This window comes from Chiloscyllium punctatum, chromosome 39 (assembly GCF_047496795.1).
Source record: "Chiloscyllium punctatum isolate Juve2018m chromosome 39, sChiPun1.3, whole genome shotgun sequence".
In the NCBI taxonomy this organism is placed as follows: Eukaryota; Metazoa; Chordata; class Chondrichthyes; order Orectolobiformes; family Hemiscylliidae; genus Chiloscyllium; species Chiloscyllium punctatum.
The window spans coordinates 20,224,620-20,250,335 of NC_092777.1; the positions used below are offsets into that span (position 1 = coordinate 20,224,620).

Sequence of the window (25,716 nt, forward strand, 5' to 3'; positions counted from 1 at the left end):
TCTCCTGCGGAGCAACTGCACAGTACGTGAAATATCCAATTACATTGATCCATTTATTTTCTTACTCTCAACCAACGCACTTGGGAAGCATTCTATGCAGGCTGGAGGTTTTGCATTCCATTGATTGCTCTCTTGTTATGTCTGGAACTAAGCAATGATTACTTGCAGATGACAGGTTTAGATGACAGTTTCTTTGCTGAATAGAGAAAATTGCGGTGTTTCTGTAAATTGTGGCTGGTTTACATTATAATGCGTTCTCCAAATACCAGTCATGTGTGAGGTAATAGAATCTTTGCACTGGTTTGACCCGGGTCCTCCAGCCTCACTTCAATTCACTCTCTTGTTGTAGTTAAAATACTCATGAGGCGTTATAGCTCCAGTGAAATAGATCTTGCCTTTGGTCTAACACTTCCAGAATTACCCTTTGGGTTGCCTCCAGCTCGGATCTGGGGTAAGCATCAAGTTGGATGCCAGCTGCAACCATCCAAGGTATTTTCTTCCCTGAGACAGCTGCATGAGCCAAGCAAGGTATGATTAAGTGTTAGACTTGGCATTTTTCACTTTGATTTGTTCCAGTTGGTTTAGAATTCTTCTGGTCGCCCTGTGTAACCACATATTGCAAAGGTAATTAAGTTTTGGTTTGTTCAGCATTTCTGACAACACCATAAACACATTCTTTTACAGCATGTTCACAATTTCGATAGAAAAATTTCAGCAGAGAAATTTTCGGGAACAGCAGCCCTTAGCAACCAGAAATATTCTTGCCCCCAAAGGGTTTTCAAGTTTTCTTTTCTCATTACACACTAGGTGGGTGGGGAGATGCTGGGAGTGTGTCAACATGATGCATTGTAATTCATCTTTACAGTAATGGTGATCTGGTTTGACAAAAACTTATAAACTGTAACATAAGTAAAGTTGGAGTACAGTTTAGAAATAACTTCATCTATTTATATTAAAAATGTTGAGAAATAATTTCTGCCTCAGACATGATCAAATCTGTCTCATTCTGCACAGAATTTAACTGCGGAGGTCAGTGCAGATGAGAACAGTTTTATTCTGAAGATGCTTTATGTTATTGTACTATTTTCATTCTCTAAAATAGACTTTTACCACGACCCTTTTCACTTTTTGCTAAAATGCACGTTTGTGTTAATAAACCTTTACTGTTTGTAGGTGAAACCACTTCCGCATGTGCTAGGTCAGAACATCAGGATGAGAGCAAAAGAAGAGGAGCTCCAACAAGCCATTGCAGAAGCAGAGAAGCTCGCTCTGCCAACCCAGGAGCCTGAGCAGAATACTTTGCTAGCTCAGGAGAAAAGTGCTGTAAGTTCACTCTATGTCAAACCTGTTGTGCTTGATAAATGTGTCACTTAAAAAAACAACAATCTTCTCCATTAGCTATCCTTTAGAAAATCAAAATATCCATCCCCAGCATCCCCACCCAATCTCTGCAACCTCCTCCAGCTCCACTCACCTCGGAGATATATTGTGCTCCTTGGAACTCAGAGATTTAACAGTTGCACTATTAGCAACTAAGTCTAGACATTTGGAGAATTTACTCGCAAGACAAACTTCTCTACATCAATTTCCCACTTAAGAAATATTTTAAAATCTATCTCTAACCAAGCTGTTAGTCATTTGACCTAATATATCCTTCAGTGGTTCTGTGTCATTAAGGCCTTTATGAAGTGTCTTGGAATCTTTAAGACGCGACATAAAATAATTTGTTGAGGAAGTAAAGTGACCAGATTGCATTTTAGGACAACTATTTGGATAGACGTTGCACTTACAGTACTTTAACCCATGCTGCTTTCACTGCTCCTTATAACTAGCTCAGTAAAGTGACCCAGTAAGACATTGATTGATTGATTGGAGTGATTTATTGTTGTCACATGTAATGAGATACAGCAAAAACTGTTGTTCTGCATGCTCTGCAGGCAGATATTACCACACAAAGTGCATCAGGGTAGCAGACCATATTGCAGAATTATAATGTTACAGCTGCAGAGAAGGTACAGAGACAAAGAGAGAGAGATCAACATTGACATTTAAGAGGTCTGTTCAAAAGTCTGATAGCAGTAGGGAAGAAGCTGTTCTTGAATCTACTCATACGTGTATTCAAACTTTTATATCTTCTGCCCAACAGAAGAGGGTGGGAGGGAGAATAACCGGAGTGGGAGGGGTCTCTCATTATGCTGGTTGCTTTCCAGAGGCAGCAGGAAGTATAAACAGAGTCAGTGGAAGGCTGGTTCGTGTGATGGACTGGGCTGGACTGTATTGGCACACTCTGTAGTTTCTTGCAGTTTTAGGCAGAGCCGTTGTCATACCACACTGTGATGCATCCAGATAGGACGCTTTCTATAGTGAATCTATAAAAATTGGTCAGAATCTCTGTTGACGTGCTGAATTTCCTTAGCTTCCTGTGGAAGTTGAGATGTTGTTGTGCTTTCATGACCACCGCAGTGACATGGGTGGACCAGGATAGATTGTTAAGGAGATAAAAACAATAACTGCAGATGCTGGAAGGCAAATACTGGATTAGTGGTGCTGGAAGAGCACAGCAGTTCAGGCAGCACCACTAATCCAGGATAGATTGTTGGTGATCCTCACTCCCAGGAACTAGAAGCTCTTGACCATCTCCACCTCAGCACCATTGTTGCAGGCGTGCCATCCATTCCACTTCCTGAAGTCATTGACCAGCTTCTTCGGTTTGCTGACTTTGGAGAGATTGTTGCCTCTCCACCATGCTGCTAAGCACTCAATCTCTTTCCTTCATTCTGTCTCGTCATTGTTTGAGATCTGACCGACAATAGTGGTGTCACTAGCAAACTTGCAAATGAAATTCAGGTGGAATTTGGCCGCACAGTTGTGAGTGTATAAGGAGTATAGGAGGGGCTGGGTACAGAGGAACCTCGATTATCCAGAGGATGTGGGCGGGGAGTATTTTGTTAGGTTAATTGAATTCCGGATAATTGAAACTGGATAACATAATTTAGCCAAGCATTGGGACCTTGCAATCTTGCCAGATAATCTGATATTCAGATAATCAAATGTCAGTTAATCACGGTTCCTTGGTACACAGCCTTGCAAGGCACTGGTATCAAGAATTCTTTTGGAGGAGATGTTGTCGCTTATTCTTACTAATTGCAGTCATGGGTCAGGAAATCGAGGATTCCGTTACAGTGTGGGGAGCCGAGACCGAGGCTTCGAAGTTAAGAGATTAGTTTGCTTGGAATTATGGTGTTAAAGGCAAACTGAAGTCAATAAGCAGGTGCTTGATATAGATATCCTTGTAATCCAGATGTGGCAGGAATGACTGTAGGGCCAGGGAGATGGTGTCTGCTTGTTGCACTGAGAGGCGATTTGCAAAGAATCAAGGCAATGTGGCAGGCTGGAGCTGACGTGAGCCTTGAATAACTTCTTGAAGTACCTCATAATTATGGAGGTCAAAGACACAAGCAGTAGTCATTGAAGCACGCTGCATGATTTTTCTTTGGTACCAGGATGATGGTGGTCTCCTTGAAGCAGCTGGGGACTTCAGTTTGTAGTAAGGAGAGATTAAAAACATCAGCGAATACTCCCGCCAGCTGCTCTAGGCAGGATCTGAATGCACGGCCGGAAACTCCATCTGGGCCTGTCGCTTTCAGTGGGCTCACTCTCTCAAGAAGGCCAACATAATGTCTGTAGCGGTGACCCATGGGTACGATTACATCCGAGGCTGTTGGGAAAGGTGACATTGTTTTATTGATCTGTTCAGAGCGAGCGTGGAATGCATTGAGCTTGTCGGTTAGAGATGTAGTGTTGCCTACAATTCTGTTCAACTTTGTTTTGTAGCTCATTATGTTCTGTAAGCCTTGCCATAAATGTTAGGTGTCCATGTGGTTGGTCTGATAACAATCTTAGTTTAGCATTGCCTCTTGGCGTCTCTGATGACCTTACTGAATAGGTCAGGGTTGCCCTACTTGCACGCCTCCGATCTAAACTTCAGTAGGGAATGGGTCTCCCAATCAGGTTGGGGAACATTCAGATTAACTTCTTCGGCATACAGTCTTCTACACACTTCCCAATGAAGTCTATAATGGTAGTGGTATACTCGTTTAGGCTGGTCTTGTTTCAAGGTGATTTAGTTGTAGAACCCAGAGAGTTAAGTTCACGTGCAAGACCTGATTTATATCTGTAATGCATAGTCTTCCTCTCCTTTTATCCTTTTTTTGTTTTCCACCCTTTCTCTCCCTGACTGGACCAGCTCAGTATTCTTTAAACACCGGTAGTTCTCTCTGCCTGATCCAATTACCTCTTCACATGTGAACCTAGAATAAGGGATGCAAGCATCCCTTCCAGACTTAAAGAATAGTTTCCCAGGTTGTCAAACAGGAAAATAATTAAGAGGAATGTAATAACAATAGTAATAACCAAAATGGTGACCATTAACGTCAGGGCTGGGATAAAAAGGGCAACAATCAATCCTTGAATTGCTTGAGCAGACAGTCTCTGGGAAACTGTCCAATTTTGGATATCATCCATAAGGAAATACATATACTAACTGGACAGTTTCATAGAATCCCTACTGTTGTGCCAAATGACCAATGTCCACACAAGTCCACACTAACCCTCTGAAGAGTAACCCATCCAGTACCCTATTACTCTATATTTACCCCTGAATAATGCCCCTAATTTACACATCCCTGAAAACTACTGGCAATTTAGCACGGTCAATTCACCTAACCTGCACATCTTTGAATTGCTGGAGGAAACCCATACAGACACAGGGATAATATGCAAACTCCACACAGGCATTTGCCCATGGCTGGAATTGAACCCGGATCCCTGGCGTTGTGAGACAGCAGTGCTAACCACTCAGACACCATGCCACCCTACCACTGAGCCATTGCAAAGTGTTCTTTTTATTCTTTTATGAGATGTGGCCACCACTGGTGAGGCCAGCATTTGTTCCCATCATTAAATGTCATGGCCATTCCAGAGCAGTTAAGAGTCAAGTACATCGAATTCTTACATGTCTGTAAAGACTTCCAATTCTTATAGATGCGTCATAGAAAACATTCTATCCAGATGCATCACAGCTTGGTATTGCAACATTTCAAAGACATTTGGACAGGTACATAAGTACAAAAGGTTTATAAGGAGGTTTATAAGGGTCACATGCATGCAAATGGGGCTAGTGAAGTTTGGGAAATTTGGTTGGCATGGATGAGTTGGACCAAAGGGTCTGTTTCCAAGCTGTATGACTCCAGAAATGAAAAGAGTTGTGAGTTCAGCCCAGTCCGTCAACCAAGCTAACCTTCCATCCATTGACTCCATCTACACTTGCTGCATTGAGAAGCAGTTAACACAATCAAAAACCTCACCCAACCTGGTTATAATCTCTTCCAACCTCTACCAAGAGGCAGAAGATATGAAAGCTTAGACACAAGTTGTGCAAAGATATCTCAAATATTGATTTGATTTTTGAAAGTTGAGAAGTGACGTGCTGAAGGCACTTTTAACAATGATGCAACTTGATTGGGTAGATGCTGAGGAATAATGCAAATCAAGGCTGCATAACCTTAGAATTAGACCCAGGCCACTCGGTCCTAAAGAGAGCAGTAAAGACATGGATCTCTGTCCCCCATGAGGCTGCAGATGCTGTATCAATTCAAACTCTCCAGATTGCAATCAACTGATGGATTTAACTGTTCTGTAATTCATATTTCAAGCAATATTGGGTTTAGCAACTCCAGCAAGTCTCCATTACCCCTTAAGACAGTGGAACTGATGACATTCTCAGTATGCACAGTGGGTACATATTTAAGTCCCTCGGGGACCAGTTCATCCATGATGCGGGGAGTTTACACTCCAGCAGTTTACTTAATGCTCCAAGGGATCTGGTCACAAGCTGTTGCTTCGTCTGTCATTGATGAGCCTCCTGCTGCTAGTTATGCATAACGTCGCAACTTCCTTCAGTCATAGATTCTGTTGCTGCTAAAAGGATGTTCCTATGCTTTGTTTGCAGCATAGAGTCCAATCCCAGAATGAAGCTGCAACTTCAGGTTGAAGCTAAACGCAAGCCTAGCCCAAACAAGAACATCAAAGAGGGACAGTGACTCCATGCATTGGAGGAAGATTGCAAAATGGGACATAGAGAAACATTGTGGGGGTAAAGTGAATTCAGGGTGTACAGAAATGAGCTTAACTTCCAGATCCTGAAGTTTCCAGGGAGGGATTGGTTTGGGGCAGAGAGAGCAGTGGTGATTGCTTTCAATCACTGGGAAATCTAGCTAGCAGACATGAGGAGAATGTGTAAACTCCACCCAGACAGTTGCCCAAAGCTGAAATCTAACCCAGGTCCCTGAAAAAGTTGGCAGGACTACATTCAAATGCAACTCTCACTTATCTCACAGTCCAGCAGAATGAGGGATGGCTCGTTATTGGTGGAGAGTGCTTCTGCACAAGGCCAGAACAGGAAAACAGAGATGAGAGAGAAGAGGGTGGGGATGGGGTATGGGAGTAGAGGTAACGTATGGTGTGCATTGTGCAAAAGAAGCAAGAGTGATGTAAAAAAAGAACCTTTGTCACTCAGTGAATAGTTAGGGTGTGGAATGCACCACCCGGAAATGTGGTAGAGGCAGGTTCAGTGAGAAGAAACAGGTCACCGGGTAATGGGGAAAGAAAAATTAGGAGATTGGCATTAGATCTCGATGCTTGTTTGAAAATCTGTTGCAGGCACAACAGCCTGAAATTTCTCATCTCATGCTGATGCAATTCCCTGATAAACATTATAACTTGGGCAATTTGACAGTGATTCAGCTCAACTGGTCAGGTCGCTTGATTGTGGCGCACAATGATGCTGCAGAGCCATCTTTTTCAGGGACCTGGGTTAGATTTCAGCTTCGGGCAACAGTCTGGGTGGAGTTTGCACATTCTCCCCATGTCTGCTAGCGAGATATCCCAGTGATTGAAAGCAATCACCACTGCTCTCCCTGCCCCAACTGATCCCTGTTCTGACTATAATAGCTCATGGATGCCCTTAGCTTGGCCCATGCTTGAGGTGGTGTGGTGCCCTCAAGCTACGATTGTCTCTCCAGTGGAAAAAGACTTCAATGGCTCTTTGCAGACTACAGCTAATTGCTTCTACCAAGATTTAAAATATACCCAATGAAAAGGCATTTAAAATTAATTTGCAGTATTGCTTTAGTCTCAAGATATTACATTTTTCCAATATACCATGACTCTGGAATTACCCAGACCCCACACCCCTTACCTTCACTTCCCAAGGGCATTGATATTTACCAGGATGGAAGTGGCACTCTGAAGGATGACATCTAATTTGAAAACTACACTCTGTGCCTTGCCATATGATTCTCGCAATTCAATCTTGTGTTTTCTTAAAGGCCACAAACCCAGAAATAAACAGAGAGCTACATCAATTGTGAAACATGGCAGATCATTCATACAGCTGGAGGAACTTGTATTTAAGGTAGAGATTGCAAATAAACATTTGCTGGCAGGTTTCCACAGGAGAGTTGTTTAGGTCTAGACCCATGCCAAGTCCTGGCTCTGGCACTGAGGTCACAGAGGCTTTAACATGGGTAGTGGAGGAGGCTGGAGCCAGGACCCCATTGACTGATGACTGGCAACAATGGCTAGAGGAACATCAGAAGGGGGAGCAGGAGATGTGAGAGCAGGCCCATGGCTGCAACTCCTTTGTGGCTGTTGTGGGAGTGACACAATGATTGAGGTGGACCTGTAACTGAGTCAGCAGAGCCCATTACAGAGACCCTGGAACCCAGTACAGGGACCCTAGAGACCATTATGGAAACACTGGAATACCTTACACAGACCCCGGAGATTGTTACAGAGACCCTGGAAATTGTTATAGACACCCCAGAGCCCCTTATTATTAGATTATATTAGGCAACAGGCCCTTCGGCCAAACAAGTCCACACCAACCCTCCGATGAGTAACCCAACCAGACTCTTTTTCTCTCTGACTAATACGACTAACGCTATGGACAACTTAGCATGGCCAATCCACCTAACCTGCACATCTTTGGATTGTGGGAGGAAGCTGGAGCACGCGGAGGAAACCCATGCAGATGCAGGGAGAATGCGCAAACTCCAACACAGACAGTCACCCGAGGCTGGAATCGAATGTGGGTCCCTGGCGCTGTGAGGCAGCAGTGCTAACTAGAGACCCTGAAGCATAATACACAGACCCCGGAGCACATTACACAGACCCCGGAGCCCATTACAATGACCCCGGGGACTGTTCCAGTGACCCCGGAGCGTATTACAGAGAGCCCGGGATCTGTTACCGAAATCCTGGATCACGTTACAGAGTCAACGGAGTACATTATAGAGACCCCAGAGCATGTTGCAAGGACCCTGGAGCCTATTACAGAGACCCTGAGCCTGTTAGGAAGACCCCGGAACACGTTCCGGGAGCCCAGAGACCCTGGTTGATGCTCAGGAGCGTAGGAGAAGTAGCGGAAGGTAACATGAAGAGAGAAAGATGAACTCTGCAGTAAAATCTTGCATCATATTCAGTGATTTTAGGTGGCGCCGGACCATGGTGACTCTTTGCATTTTGCACAAAACCCTTTGTTAAAACAAATCTTTTCACCGTATTTTTATACAAATGTGACAATAAATCACAGTTGTTTGAGAGAAAAAGTCTTTATGTTTGGAATTTTCTGGGGCCTCTGATTCAAGGCAGGAGGTTGATTAGCTTAGCCATATAAATTAAACTTTGTCTTGGCCATTTTACAGCCTTGGTATCTGCGTGCTGGGGTGACCTCAGGTCAGCAAAGTTAGCATAAGTGATTTGCTAAAGGTTTCAGGAAAAGCTATTAAATCCTAATAATGCCTTGCCTCCTTTGTAGTTTAAAGCTCAGCTCCACAGGGAAGCAGCAATATGCTGTTGATTTTAGCAGCAAAAGCTGCATGCAGACTCAAAACAATGGCAAGAGAAATGCAGAAGGTTGAAATATAATTCAGACTATTTTATGTTCATAATGAGTACAGTATTTTCAGGTGACATATAGGGCATTGGCGGCATTTTGTTTTGCAAATGACATTTTTTGCAGAATTTACTTTTGTCTAAGCTTTTGATACACAGAGCAAAGTAACTATGCAGTGCTTTTCACGGGGTAGCACAGTGGTTCAGTGGCTAGCACTACACAGCACCAGGGTCCCAGGTTCAACTCCAGCCTTGGTGACTGTCTGTGTGGAGTTTGCACATTCTCCCCGTGACTTCGTGAGTTTCTTCAGGCAACTCTGGTTTCCTCCCACATTCCAAAGATGCGCAGATTAGGTGAATTATCCTTGCTAAATTGTCCATAGTTGTTAGGTGCATTAGTTAGAGGGTGGGTGGGCTACTCTTCAGAGGGTCGTTGTAGATTTGTTGGGCTGAAGGACCTGTTTCCACACTGTCGGGAATCTAATCTAATCACAACCTAGGACCTCCGTAAGTGTTTTCCAGTCTTTGAGGTTCATTTGAAGTGCGGCCCCAGTTATAATGTAGAGAAAGTTTGTAATGCAGTATTGCATTAACATAGAGATGAAATCTTAAAAATTTGATTGCTGTGCTGTACTCTGTGCTGTATTTCATTTTTTCACACTTTTCGTGGTCATTTTTGCTTCCCCACCCTCATTTCTCAGGGTTAATCTGCAATAGTGCAGATGAGATGAATTTGGCTTGTTGTCTCCACGGCTACAATCTACACTGTCCTTGGAAGAATTAATCACTGCCAAAATATTTATCCCCAAGCTGTCCTTCCTCCCTTTCCCTCTCCCCTTTTGGATAAGCTAACCCTTTGAAAATCCTTCCATGAAATGCAACAACATCCTGATAGAGACATTCTGTGTAATCAGGTAGTTCCTGATCTATTCTGAACACAGACAGGAGAGCCATGTAAGAGGCTGCAGCAGGAGAACAATGGAGCCAGTATTAAACCAGTCAGATAGACTCGGTTGCCTTGGAACCACAGCATATGTGACGCATTCACTCAAGGGTTAAGCGAGTTCTGGTTTTATTTTCAACATTAGTATAATGAATGACTGGACTGTTTTTAATCTGAAGTTTATTATGGTGTGGAGCGTATATGAGTATAAATTTGACCACTCAAGCCTGATTAGCCATTCATTAACATTAAGTCTGGCTTTTTTTTTATTATTCACTATTGAGAGTGAGCATCACTGACTAAGCCAGCATTTATTGTTCATTCGTAACCACTCAGCGTGGGTCTGGAGTCAACTTAGGTGAGGGTAGATTTCATTCTCCAAAGGACATTAGTTTTCCTCTTTGATAATAAGTCTGGCTTTTAATTCCAATTTATTTTTCTCAATTCAAGTTTCACCACCTACTACAGTGGAATGTAATCCACCACCACTACCTCACCTCCTCCTTGTGGTCAATGCTTCGGTTTGCTCACTATCCCAAACAGCCTTTGACATCCTTGTCAGGTATCTATCTATCTATCTATTTCATCACACTCCTGAGTTGTGCCTCATAAGTGATGGACATGCTCTGGAGAGTCAGGAGGTGAGTTACCATTTTCCTAGCCTTGGACCTGCTTTGGTAGCCACTGTGTTTAAATGGCAAGTCCAGTTGAATTTCTGGTCAATAGTCACCCCCAGGATATTAATAGTGTGGGATTCATGATGGATGGATTCATAACATCATTGTATGATAAGGAGCTGTGGTTAGATTTTCTTGTATTGGAGATGGTCATTGCCTGGCATTTGTGTGGTGGGAATGTTACTTGCCACTTGTCGGGCCAAGCTGGATATTATCCAGATCTTGCTACATTTGAACATGGACTACCTTTGTATCTGAGGTATTGTGAATGATGCTGAACATTATGCAATCATCAGCTAACATCCCCGTTTTTGGTTGTCGGGGCTGGTTCTGCGCGGCGCGGGCACGGGGGTGGCCCTCTCGGCCTACGCCGACGACGTGCTCCTCACTTTCACCGACCCGGCTGACCTGGGGAGGATGCGCGAGTGCCAGGCCGTGTACTCGGCGGCGTCTTCCGCCAGGATCAACTGGGCCAAATGTTCCGGACTACTGGTCGGTCCATGGCGGGTGGACTCTCTGCCGGAAGAGTTACGGGGGTTCAGTTGGAGTACCACCCATCTCCTCTACCTGGGGGTCTACCTCAGCCCGGCTGAGGAATCCTGGCCGGCCAACTGGCAGGAGCTGGAGGCCAAAGTCTCGGCTCGCCTAGGCTGCTGGACAGGACTGCTCTGAGTGCTATCTTACAGGAGTCGAGTGCTGGGTCATAAACCAGCTGGTGGCCGCCATGCTGTGGTACCGGCTGGTCACTTTGGTCCCTCCTCCTGGCTTTGTCACTGACATCCAGAGAACGTTGGTCGACTTCTTCTGGGACAGAAAGATGCACTGGGTCGCCACGCAGGTTCTGAGTCTCCCTATTGAGGAGGGCGGTCAGTCGCTGGTGTGCGTCTGCACCCAGGTCGCGACGTTCCACCTTCAGACCTTGCGGCGATACCTTTACGTCGAGCCTCCTCCTAGGTGGTGCGCCCTGGCGACGTATTTTTCCCGCCAGGTGCGTAACCTCAACTACGACATGCAGCTCTTGTTCGTTGACCGTGACGGTTTGGAGGTCGCCCTCAAGACGCTGCCTGTCTTTTACCAGGACCTGATCACTGTCTGGAACATGGTCGAATCGCGTCGCGCCTACCCTCCGGCTGGAGTAGCGGCTGTCGTCAGGGAGCCGTTGCTCAGGAATCCGCACCTCCGTACTCGCGGGTTCGAGTGGCTGTCGGAGGGGAGGGCCGTGGCGGCGAGGGTGACCAGGGTCGGGGACGTGCTGAGTGCCGGGGGCCTGGGCTGGACGCTGCCGCAGGACATAGCGAGCAGGGCAGCGGTAGACGTCCGGTACGTGGCCACCGCCATCCGATGCCTTAAAACGGCGGTGCTCAGACCCGACGTAGTGCACCGGTTGGAGGACGCTCAGGTGTGCGGTGGGATCCCGTCCGCGCTCACCCCAGCCCAGACGGAATTTCACATTGGCCCCAAGGTCCCATACTTCCCGCGGGAGCCTGTGCCCCACAACCTGAGCCGCCTCCGGAATTTTAATTTTGTCCCCTTAAAAGATATTAAAAGGAAGGCCCTGTATCGACTGCTGCTGCACACCGTCCACCTCTTCTCCCTCATCCACCGTTCGGACACGCCTTGGCGTGTGCCCATTTTCCACCGGGCGGTGGAGATCCCCAGTGGAGGACTCTCTACGTGGGAGTCCTCCCCCTTTCTCTCGGGGATCTGGGGTGGAGGGTGCTGCACGCAGCAGTCCCCTGCAACCGCAGATTGCGGTGGTTCACGGACTCCCAGCCCAACTGCTTGTTCTGTGGCGCTGTGGAGTCTGTGGACCATGTATATATTGGGTGTGGGCGTTTGCACTCCCTTTTTGATTTTCTTAAAAACCTTCTCCTCTGCTTTTGGTTGCACTTCAGTCCCACGCTCCTGATCTTCGGGCACCCGGTACGGAGGAGGGAGGGCAGGTCCGAGGACCACCTCATGGGTCTGCTCCTGGGCCTGGCCAAACTGGCCATCAACAGGTCCAGGCTGCGGGCCGTGGAGGGGGTTGTTAGGGCCGACTGCCTGCCCCTCTTCCGGGGTTACGTTAGAGCCCGGGTGTCCTTGGAGAAGGAGCACGCGGTGTCCACCAACACCCTGGAGTTGTTCAGGGAGAGGTGGGCGCCGCAGGGAGTGGAGTGCATTATTTCCCCGTCCAACTCTATTTTGATTTAGTCCCTACCCTCCCCTTCACTGTTTTGATCACACAGCATTGCCCTTTGATGTGAAGGGCAGTGCTTGTCACTGGCCACTCGGGTGTTTTTCCTAACTTCCTGGTGGTGGAAACTGAATAAAGATTCGTGCACCTTGTGTCTCTCACTGTGTCTCACACCTGCACACACACAACATGGGGGCTGGGGGAAAATAAGCACTACCGCAGTTAGGCGGTAGTGTGGGGGTTAAGGAGAGAAAAAAAAAGTAAACCTGAATCTAAAATAACCAGTAGATCATTGCCCTTTGATGTGAAGGGCAGTGCTTGTCACTAGCCACTCGGGTGTTTTCCCCCTTTTGGAGATTGGATCAGTGTGTGACTGTGACTCTGTGTGTGAACACGTGCAAGGACTCTCTCTGTTGCTGCTTAGGGCCTGCCTCACTGTTGCTGCCTGGGACTTGCCTTGGGGCCCCTCCCCAGGAAAGATAAATCCCCATTTTTGACCAAATGAGAAAGGAAAATCATTGTTGAAGCAGCTGAACATGATTAGGCCCAGGATACTATCCTGAGGAACTCCTGCAGAGATATTCTGGAGCTGAAATGACTGACCTCTAATAACCAGAACCATCTTCCTACAGTTTACCCTCCGATATCCATTGATTCCAGGACAATCAGCCAAATGCAGCCTTGAGGGCTGTAACTCTCACCTCACCTCTGAAATTCAGCTCTTTTGTCCATGTTTGAACCAAGGCTGTAATGCAGTTAGGAGCTGAGTGACCCTGGCAAAACCCAAACCCAAACGGGGTGTCACTGAGCAGGTTATTGTTGAGCAGGTGCTGCTTGATAGCACTGTTGGTGCCACCCTCCATCACTTTACTGATCATCGAAAGTAGACTGTTGGAGCAGTATTTGACTGGAATGGATTTGTTTTCTACCTTATGTTTACAGGACATACCTGAGCAATTTTCCACATTGTCAGGTAGATACCAGTGTTGTAACTGTACTGGAACAACTTGACTAGGGGAGTGGCAAGTTCTGGAGCACAAGTCTTCAGTGCTATTGCCAGAATGGTGTTAGAGCCCATAGCCTTTGTTGTATCCTGTGCCTCCAACCATTTCTTGATATTCACGTGGAGTGAATCAAATTGGCTGAAGACCAGAATCTGTGATAGTGGGGACTGCTAAAGGAGGCCACTTCGGGCTGAAGATTCCCATGCATGTCCGTCCATATCTTTTCCACTGAAGTGCTGGGCCCTTCCATCATTGAGGATGGGGATATTTGTGGAGTCTCCTCTTCCAGTGAGTCACTTAATTTACTATCACCATTTACAGCTGGATGTAGCAGAACTGCAGAGCTTAGATCTGAACTGTTGGTTGTGAGAACACTTACCTTTGTCGATCCCTTGCTGCTTATGCTGTTTGGTAGCTTCACCAGCTTGATACCTCATTCTTAGATATGCCTGGTGTTGCTCCTGGCAGGCCCTCCTGCACTTGCCATTAAACCTGGGTTGACTGCTGGCCTGATGGTAATGGTTGAGTGGGAGGTATGCTCGGCCATCAGGGTACAAATTGTGCAGGAGTACAATCCTGCTGCTGCTGTTAGCCCATATTGTCTCATGTATTCTAAGTCCTGAGTTGCCAGATCTGTTCAAAGTCTGCAGCTGTGTAAAACTTTAGTAAGGCCACACTTGGAATCTTGTGTACAGTTCTGCTCACCACATTCTCAAAAGGACAAGGAGGCTTTAGAGAAGGCAGAGGAATGGTTTCCCAAGACGTTGTCTCCTTTGGAAATTATTAGATATGAGGAGAGATTGAAAAACACTGTGTATTTTCACTTGAACATTCGAAGGCTGAGGAGGCGACCTGTCAGGGGTTTATAAAATCATAAGAGACAAGAATAGAAGGGATAGCTGGAGTCTTTTTCCAGTGCAAAAATGTCAATTACAAGGAGAAATAGGTTTGAGGTAAAAGGCAGATGGATAAAGGGAGATGTGAGAGGCAAATGTTTTACACAGAGGGTGGTAAGTGCCTGGAATGTGCTGCCAGAGGGGTGGTAGAGACAGATACATTTAAGAGCCATCTAGACAGAGATATGAAAAGGCAGGGATAGAGGGATACAGATTGTATAGAGGAAAAGATTTTTAATTTAGAAAGACAGCAAGTGTCGGTGCAGGCTTGGAAGGGAATGGTCTGTTTCTCCATAGAAAAGAATCCCTACAGTGTACAACGAGGCCACCAGCTCAACAATCAATTTTGACCCACCAAAAGCATCCCAACCAGACCCATTCCCCTACCCTGCTCATGGCTAATCCACCTAACCTACACATCCCTGGACACTATGGGCAATGGACATGGCCAATCCACCTCACCTGTACATCTTTGGACTGTGGGAGGAAATTGGAATACCCAGAGGAAACCCACGCAGACACATTCGTGCAAACTCAACACAGACAGTTGCCCCAGAGTGGAATCAAACTCAGGTCCCTGATACTGCAAAGCAGCAGTACTGACCACTGAGCTACCCTGTCTCTCTTCTGTTTTTTGTTCTTTTTTCATTCAGCATGGTGACAGTGCCATGCAACATGGTGGAGGTTATTCTCAATGTGAAGGTGGGAACTTTTTTTCCACAAGGACTATGCGGTGGTCACTCTTACCAATACTGTCATGGACAGATGCATCTGCAGCTAGCAGATTGGTAAGACTGAAGTCAAGTATGTTTCTTCCTCTTGTTGGTTCCCTCATCACATGCCGCAGATCCACATTAGAAGCTCTGTCTTTTGGGAACTGACCAGTTCAACCTGTAGTACTGCTGCTGAGCTCCCCTTGGTGGTGGACTTTGAAACCCCCAATCCAGTGTACATTCTGCACCCTTGCTATCCTCAGTGCTTCCTCCAAGTAGTGCTCAATATCAGCCAATGGAGCTGCTGGTAACCAACAGGAAGTTTCCTTGTCCTTGTTTAATCTGAAGTCTTGAGACTTCATGGGATCTGAAATAATTGTTGAAGGCTCCCGGGGTAACTCCCTCCCAATTGTATACCGCTGTGCTACCACCCCTCTTGGGTCTGTCTTGCCTATGGGACAGGACGTATCCAGGGATGTTGATAGTGGTCATGGTATGATTCCATGAGTATGACTGTGTCAGGCTATTGCTTGCCGAATCTGTGAGACAGCTTTCCCAATTTTAGTGTAGCACCCAAATGTTAGTAAGGAATTGGCAGGATTGTTTCTGCAATGTCATTTCCCACTGCCTAGATCGATGCCATGTGTCTGTCCGGTTTCATTTCTTTGTTGAGACTTTGTCAGAATTGATATAAATGAGTGCCATTGCAGAGATGTGTTCGCAGGTAAAGGGACAGCTGAAAAATGGGAAGCCTTCAGAAATGAGATAATGAGAGTCCAGAGAAAGTATATTCCTGTCAGGGTGAAAGGAAAGGCTGGTGGGTATAGCGAATGCTCGATAACTAAAGAAATTGAGGGTTTGGTTTCGAAAAAAGGAAGCATATGTCAGGTATAGACAGGATAGATTGAGTTAATCCTGAGAAGAATATAAAGGCAGTAGGAGTATACTTAAGAGGGAAATCAGGAGGGCATGGATGAGTTGGATCAAAAGGGTCTGTTTCCGTGCTGTACATCTCTATGACTCTATAACTGAGAGTCAAGAACATTGCTGTGGGTCTGGAGTTCATGTAGGCCAGACCAGGTAAGGATGAGAGAGATTTCCTTCCCTGCAGACATTAATGAGCCAGATGGGTTTTTCTGAAAATTTCCACCCATCTGCCATGGCAGGATGTGAACCATTTCCTCAGAAAGTTAGCAACGCTCTGGATTAATAGTCTAGCGATAAGACTTCCCTATAAAGTTCTCTAAACTGCTTCTAATGTACTTAAAGCTTTACATCAATAAGAGACCAAAACTGGATACAATACTCTAGATGTGACCTCACCAAAGTTCTATACAACTATGGCATAACATCCCTAGTTTTGTAATCTATCTCCCTTGTAATAAAGGACAACATTCCATTGCCTTCCTCATCACTTACCATAACTGCATACTAGCTTTCTGTGATTAATATACCAGAACACCCTGATCCTTCTGTACCTTTGCAATCTCTCTTCATTGAATTTTACTCTGCTTCCTTATTATTCCTGCCATTGTTGTCAATTTCATATTTTCTCACTGTATACTCCGTTTGCCAAATTTCTGACACCTTATTTTACCCATATACGTATATCCAAATCGTCAAAAAGTCTTAGTCATATTGTCATACAGCACAAAAACAGACCCTTCGGTCCAACCTGTCCATGCTGACCAGGTTTCCCAAACTAAACTAATCCCACTTGCCTGTGTTTAGCCCTATAAATAGCTGAGGAAGTGAGCAGTAGATCTAGGCTTCCTCTGACCTGGAGACAGTGCATGAAGAGAATCCAGAAACCCATTAGTCATTTGGTCGTACAGACCTGGGTTTTGCTGAAAAAAGACACAAAGTAGTCCATATCTTTTGTAGACTCCTTGGGCTGAATTTTACTGGTGTCTGGTTAAGTCTAACCTGTGTCGAGTTTTTTGGAGGGTTTTGGTTGCAAGTTCTAGCAAGTTCTTTTGCAGTATCTTACCAAACTCCCAGCAATAATTTACCCATCCTATTCCTATAGCATATCTCCCATCCAAATCCAGACCCACCTTACCATGCACAGTTGTCAGAACAGATATCTCGGAATTTACTGGCATCCTTAGTACACACACCATCTTTAAAATCTGTTGATTATCTGGACAAAGGCTCTCCATCTGGAGCTTGACTCCTTACATTGGTCCAGACATAGAGACAACAGGAAGTTCACACTCCATTGTGCCAACAGTTTCCTGGAGCTCCTTCTGTCCAGGGGCTGCAGAGGCAGGATGTCTACTTTCTGCAGGACTGGCAGTGACTATGCCATCTGACTATGCCAGGCTGGTCTAATGTTGCCACCAGGGTTTAAGCAGTCTCAGTTATCTGGAGGATAACTCAGTTACCTGGAGGAATTCCCAGCACGGTAACAAGCAGCACAATAACTTTCTACACTCTGCCAGCATGTGTGCAACCACCTTCTCTCTGAGAACTCTCTCTCTCAATCTATCTCTGCTACTTTATCTACTTCCCTTCAAGGTTATTCTCTAGCACTGTCATTAATGCCTGCAAAATCTTCCCTTTCTCGCTCTCATCGACTCTAACCACTACCCTTGCATACCCTCTGAACCCTCTAGTTTTACTTACTCACTCAGGACACTATCCCACCTCTACCACCGCGTGTTCTTAATTTGTGAAATAACCTTCGGCGATGCATCTTGTCAAATGTTTGTATATCCACCAGTTTTCCTTTATCCAACTTACTTGTCACTTCCTCAAAGAGCTGTAATAAATTAAGCAAACATGAGTTCCCTTTCACAAAACCATACTGACTGCTTTAAGATGGCTTTGAAATCATTATCAGTTGTTGGGGAAAACCCATCTGCTTCACACACATCCTTTAGAGAAGGAAATTGCCATCCTTACCTGATCTGGTTTACATGTGACTCCAGTCCCTCTTGACAATTCAGGATGGGCAATAAGTGCTAGCCTATTTGTCCCATTAATGAATTAAAAGTGCCCCATTATCACCCATTTCCTAATAGGTTCCAGAATTTTCTCTATGACAGATTTCTGGCTAACTGCCTTCTTTAACTTCCTGCATATTAAATGTATTGAAGTACTGAAAAACTTTGCAGATATATAAAGCTTTTGCAGATTTTTTTTTTAAGTTTAGACTTATTTTATATTTCTCTCATAGAGACCTAGCATTTGGAGTCTCCACATTCAGTGGGGAATTATCTTGATGTAATCATCATCAGTCACAAGAACTGTTAATAAATAGCCTCCAGAGGGAGTACTATGGATTGAATTCCTGGGTATTTACTTCAGATTCAGTAAACTTTAATGACAATTGATTGATAAGTGATAACCGTTCAGTTTCTGAATGTGAATTGATTGGCTAATTGGTTCTACTCATGTCCCATCAGCAGAGAATGAGTAGTCTTCTCCTTTTATAGAAAGCAAACAAACCAGGTCATAACACAAAGCTGTTATTACTGAATCCACCATCTTTTCCTCTGCTTCCTTATAGTAAGTCCCATTGATCTTGATTAAACTGACCGAGACCAATTAAGTAAACTTACACCATTTTCTTACTGCACAAACTGTTGATGTCTCTGACAATAATAGATTGTAGGGAGCATTTTATATTGCCTACTGCTCCCACAACACTGAAAGAAATTTAAGTTATTCTCACCTCATGTCTGTTAGAGATAGAGATGGACCATCAGACTTTCACCAATAGTATGCACTTTACTTCCTTATCGTTATTTCCCTGCCTATGTTAAGGGGCACATGTAGCAGGAAAGCACTTGTCCATTTCCAAAGCAAGGGATTTCCTAAAACAGATTGTCAGCTTTGTCTCCAGAGGCTGCATCTTGAAATGCTGACCAGCTCATGCTAATTGAAAAGATTTAGAGGATGACAATCAATCAGTTTGACCATGTTATGATTGTGTCATCTTTGGCCTAAAAGGCTGGGAGTAGGATTTCAATCAGGAGCTATTGGTTCTGCACCACAAGAACCTGCCAGATGACAAATGCATAGAGTGGATAGTCTCTCTCAAACGTCTGGGTGAGTTTTCCATTTTTATCTCCGCAAACTGGATTTGAGGTGCAACAGTTATCACCTGGATTTGTCACAATCACCGTAACCACTGTCCTCCTTATATAATAGATTTCACAAGACTAGAGTGGGTAATTTAGAAACTCCCTGGGAAATTGCAAAAGCGTCACAACTAGCAACAAAGTTCTCATGATCTAATTGATGTTCTAACTGCTGCATATGAGAGTTTCAGACAATAACAGGGTTCCTTAGGCAGATACATTTGGGGTGTTTTACAACTGATTCCTCTGACATTGAAGGATAAAAAGAAGCAGTTTTTTTTAATTACAGCACAGTCTCAGAAATCTGATTTGACACTTCTCCCCCTTACCAGAGAATGTCACTCCACTTTGAAAAGGGAGAGAGTCTTGTCTAAAACTCTGAATACTCCATTGACCTTATGTCCTATCCACTCCTTAATTAGCCACCATGTTCATTCAGAGTCATCATGGCTATGGGAAAAGCCCTTCTGGCAGAAGCTTCAGATCTGCAATCTCTCATTCCTTTTTCAGCAGTGATTCATGCTCTCTGCGCTTATCCTATTCTACAGTTACAATAGATGGAAGTTTCTCCTGTGTGGGGGGGCAGGTAAGTTGGTGGGAAGATGTTCCAAATCAACCCAATCCCACTCACTGGAAACAGCTGAAAGATGTGATGATGAAAATGTGCCATGGAGCACAATTGTTCTTTGCTGGCTCAAAGGACTTCCAGTAATCAATGCTGCAGAATAGACTCACTTTATGACCCAATTCAAAAATGGTCACCAAAATCACCTTTCAGTCAGGTTGTGGTACAGTTCCACTGCTTCTAAAATTAATGTGTACAACTAGAAATAAAGCTGGAATTAAGACAAACTGAGAATGGGGCATTTGTTGAATGATCCCAATTCTATACTTTGTATGTGCCTTCTCGTGCTACATTTTCTGATCCACTTTCTCTCTTCGACATGACTTTATGAATGCAGGGAGGGTGTTGCCTTTTTCCTTGAACTGACCAAGATTCTGTTCATAAAATGTGTGGGCTCACCTGTGGCAGTTGCGTTTTAGTGTGCCCATTCAAAAGAATTAGAAAGTATTTAGAAGTACTATCCGTTGATAGATTTAAATGTGAAGCATTTAGTTGATAGGTTTTCAGATCAGCTTCTACAATGCTGAGAAGCTCCAAACATATATGGGGTTTGTACCTTCTGGGGCAAGGCATGTTTTACAGTGAGCACCAAGCCTTCAGAGAATTCTACATATTTTCTGCATGCATCAGCCTAATTGTATGTTATTGCTTTTGCTATATATTAATTTATAAACAAAATATTTCTTGTAATGGCAGCACAATTTCTCTTTGATTTGTTGGCTGTCTTTCAGAAGTTGAGGAACAAAGGCAGATGTCAATATTTGCAGAAAGGTTTGAGGCCCACAACCTCACAGGTATAGTAGACTGTTCAGTTTCTAATGACTGCTGTCAAAGTATGAATTGTTATCACAGGAGTTCAAAAGCAGGTGAGAGGGAGCCACACATAGGAGTCATGCGAAGTGAGACACAGAATTAGTGGAGCCCGGATGTAGCCTATATCTCCTTTAAGGAGCATCCTTCATTTTTGAAGGATCATGTGATTTTTCCAATAGACAAGGACAAGAAAACAGACCTCCAGTCTACTTCAGTCAGACAGGATAAGGATTGCACATTGTGTGTGGTTAATGACATTTTGACCCACATGCACAAACCAGCCCAGTCTACGTAGAGAATTTGATATTGAAATATGGCTACTTGCTAATGTACTTTTCAAAAAAAAATCACATGACTTACGAACATTTATAGTTTCTTAAACAAACAATTTGCATCGACAGTTCACATCCTAGGGCTTACAATTGACCAGAACTTGAATTGGACTCACGAGATAAATTTTGTAGTTACAACAGCGGGTCAAAGGCAAGGAATCCTGCAGTGTATAACTCACCTCCTGACTCCCCAAAAATATGTCCACCATGCATGATGCACAAGTCTGAAGTCTGCTGGAATACTCCCCATTTGTCTGGGTGATTGCAGCTCTAGTAATATTCCAGGTCTGATTCCCTCCAGGACAACATAGCCCACTTGACTCTCACCACAACCACAGACATTCACTCCTTCCACCACCAACACACAGTAGCAAAAGTGTCAGGGATTCAGTAAGGCACATCTGACAGCACCTTTCAAAGCCATGACCTCCACCACTGTGGAGGACAAGGACAGCAGATATATCAACACCACTAGCAAGCTCCCCTCAAATAAACTCAACATCCTGCCATTCCTTCAGTGTCACTAAGTCAAATCCTTGAACTCCCAACCTAACAGCATGGAGGTCTACCTACACCAAATGGACTGCAGTAGTTCAAGAAGGCAGTTTGACGAATAAATATATATTGTAGAAAAGCTTGTTACTTTTCAAAATGAAGAATCCAGATTTTATTTACTCCTGTTATCTTGGATTATCATTTCAAGGGATATGTAAGGTTGTTCATGATCAGTATCAATACTCTTTAACCTCAGCAATCCCAGTCTGCACAGGACAGCAGCAAAGCTATCTGGATATTAAACAATGTCACAACTCATCCAAAGTCATTTTATTCACTACAACATTTGGATGCAATTTGTTTCTCTATTAAACTTATGGCTTACAGCCATATTTTTAAACATCTGCCTGTGCATGTATCAAAACTCTTCCACACTTCAATGAGTCACATATGAAAATAAGCCATGAATCTTGTCACATTTGCCTTCTTTTCAAAAAACCACAACATATTCCCAACAAAGGAATCATTAGAAGAATACAGCACAACAGGATAAGAATTATAAAAGGAAGCCAAATACCATATATACTCATGTAAAGGTCGATTTTTTTTTTAGACAACTTAAAAGGTTCAATTTGTAGGGTCAGCTATTATAGGGGCACTAGTTTTGAGGGGCTGAACTTCATGTTGCAGTTGGAAATCCGTTTTATTAGCTGAAGTTGATTTGATCACTCAACTAATCCCAGGTAAAGCAAAAAATACAATGAGTTACGGTAAAAGGTAATTACTGGATAAAAGCAAAAGAAACAAGAATGAATTACTGGTCGGAAATTTTATTCATACATACCGGTACAAAAATTTAACATGTCAAAGATTCATTGAAATCCTGCAAAATCACACAGTTCAGCATCGTCATGGCCTGGTATAATGGCACACTTAAAATGAAACATTTATTAAATTCTGAATGTGTAAGCATCTTGAACTTTCCAGCCAAATTCTTCCGTTTCCCTCCCATTTACTCTTGCATGAAATGAACCTCAGCAACATTAACAAATTCATTAAAGAATTAAAGATATATGTAGCTAATATATCTCACTTCTATTCAGATATAATGGCACAATTAAACTTATTAACTTTTTAACGATAGTAACATTTGGATGCATAGTGAACAAAGTGTGATAAGTACTGAAAGACTTAGTACCTGTCTGAGTGAATTAAATAATTAAAACGTGCTGTAGTAAACCAAGTGGGTTAAGTAGAGTTATGAATGAATGAATAGAGATGCAATAATAGTAAACAAATAGTGATGAGTAGAATCAACGGTATGAATGAATGTGATCTTGTTTAGGTGGATTAATGGGAACATGCAGTTTCCTTTGTAACAGATTTGTAACAGATATAGTATGGTTGACTTTTGCATGAGATACATGGAAAGTACAAGATTTTATGGCCAAAAGTAAGGGATCGACTTTTACATGAGATCGACTTTTAAATTAGCATATAAGGTAAATACTAGAAGAAAATATTGTGCAACGCTATATATACACTGCGTTGAATTGGATAGCTCATTACCCCAGCAATGGTGGGATGAATAGCCTTATCTTCGTACCATTCCACAATTCTGTGTTCTAAATAACATCAATAGGCCTCTCAGCATCCAAGGCTGTGTCTACTTCTAAGTGGAAGGTATTGAATAGTTGCAGGCTCTTTATGTCAGTAATGTAGTGATGATTAGAAAGGTGTTATCACAGGGCAACCTTGTATACCTTTTAAAGGGTCTTGTGTCTCAGTGGTAGTGACCCTACCTCTGTGCTTGGAGGTTCAGGCTCATGGTACACCTCCCCTGTGTCATAACATGTTTGAAAAAGTTATTGAAATAACTATAACATATCTGCAATATGATGTTTTGCTCCAATTAGTCAGTAGCATTGATTTGTCATACTGTGCTACAAACTGAGAGGACAAAGGCAGGAGAATTCTGTTGAGGTATTAATTACTGACATTGCTATTGAGTGACAAGAGGCTTAATGGCTGACTCTTGTTTCATGTTCCCAAATAGGGTGTATCAAAGCTGCTATAGACCCTGCCAGGAGTAGCTGATTTGCCCTACAGGATGACTTGCCCTACAGCCCTGAATTTCACTTGGCACTCCTCTGTGATGAAGAGATGTGATCCAGAATTCATTATGTGGGGAACAGCCTGTAATACCTTAGGCGCACTGAGCTTAACACAATTAATTGGAATCTCCACTAATTCTTTTTGAGTCAGTTTCACTTGTCCAGAGTGCTTTTTTAAGTGCTTAAAACAGAAGTAAGATGTCAAGCAGGTACTCTTTATCGTGAAATATAAAGATTGTAATCTGTAGTGTCTTTGTGGTTTTTTAGTTCAAACAAAAGCAGAGTGCCAGATGTGATGTCAATTCCAACTCCCAGATGTTGGCCTGCATGTTTTCATGTTCTTGAGTGCAATCTAAGTTCCAGGATAGTGAAAAATACTGTCTTTGATGTTTGCGATGGAGTAATTCTGCAACATGTGGGAATATTTCTCCAGGGTGATGAAACTCTTGGTTTGTATTGTGTCCAAACATAAAGGTTTGGCACATGATAGCACTTGGGCACAAGAACACATGTAGATTCTAAAATGGCAACAACAGTGCACCAGTGCCTTCGGCACAAAATGTGTGTTATCTTAACAAAGGTGATGTTGATTTGATGCAAGAGCTACCAATGTCAAATTCCACACTGCAGCTCACACCTCTAATAAACCTACATGATTATACATTAAGCAACATGAAGGGCACCTTCTCAAGAACTAGTTATGATGGTAAATTATTTTTCCTGATTGTCCTTGCAATTCTTATATATAAACTAAATGGAAAGATGCTGAAATACTTTGTGTTGACTTCAAAACTTCTGTACAACCAGTATCTCCCAGCCACATGTACATAATTAGGTATTCCCCTTGCAATGCAGCATGATTGGCAGGATGGATAGAGGTCAAACAGAGCAGGACAAGCTGTTGGAAGAGGGAGAAAGAAGAGTGGTGAGTCAGAGACAGAGACAGAGCGAGAAAGAGATAGAGAAGGACTCTCTGCAGTATGTACTAAAATCCAAAATGTAATTCCCCTTCCTGAACCTGAGACAATTAATGTTTGAAATGTCTGTGACTCACTGAAAGGTGTCAATGGCTGCAGTTACAACTGCAATTTAGGACCAGGGCATGGACAACATTAGAGGATTTGAAAGAGACTGTGCTGACAAAGAAGATGTTAACAGCTTTCAGGTTCCTGTAGACTGTTGCATAAAGCTAGTCACTGATTCAGATTAAGGGTACTTCATTTCATTTGCCAATGTCAGAGACCAGCAGATGGAGTCAGCATGAGAACTGTACTCTTCCTTGTCCTGTGGCTGCCTAGGACACATGCATATTGTTTTGTCAACTCTTTTTATCAGTTGGAACTAAAAATGGATTCCACTCCCTCAAGATCCAGCTGGTGTATGACCATCTGATGCTAATGACTAATGACTGCCATCGGGGAGGCAATGGCCTACTGGTGTTATTGCTGGACTGTTAATCAAAGGCTTAGGCAATTCTCTGAGCACCCAGGTTTGAATCTAACCATGGCAAATGGTAGAATTTGAATTCAATAAATATCTGAAATTAAGAATTTAATAATGACAATGAATCCATTATGTATTGTCGGAAAAAAAACTATCTGGTTCAGTAATGCCCTTTAGGGAAGTAACTGCCATCCTTACCTGATCTGGTCTATATGTGGCTCCAGACCCACAGCAATGTGCTTGTCTCTTAACTGCCCTCTGGGCAATTAGGGATGGGTACTAAATGCTGGCCTAGCCGGTGATAGCCTCATCCTGTGAATGAATAATAAAAGTAATAGATCTTCCATCCACACATTGTTTGTTGTAAAGTGAGAACAGGCACGGCAAGTGATCTGTGGGCTGGCACACACGCTACCCCCGTGCCAATGTCAGTTCCACTGCT

General features: G+C 43.6%; 1 protein-coding gene across 15 annotated transcripts in view; it reads left to right on the top strand.

Moving 5' to 3' along the window:
* The window catches only part of LOC140463855 (putative uncharacterized protein MYH16), a 290,113-nt gene that overhangs the window by 49,838 nt on the left and 214,559 nt on the right, over positions 1-25,716 (top strand). For 8 of the 15 annotated variants that reach the window (XM_072558259.1, XM_072558264.1, XM_072558265.1 and 5 more), the window contains 2 exons: positions 1,174-1,323; positions 20,809-20,871. In XM_072558259.1, the coding sequence (XP_072414360.1) occupies positions 1,174-1,323; positions 20,809-20,871 (213 nt within the window). Of the gene's footprint in view, positions 1-345; positions 529-1,173; positions 1,324-20,808; positions 20,872-25,716 lie in introns of those variants that run through there. The other 7 variants (XM_072558263.1, XM_072558270.1, XM_072558274.1 and 4 more) reach the window with 3 other exon arrangements.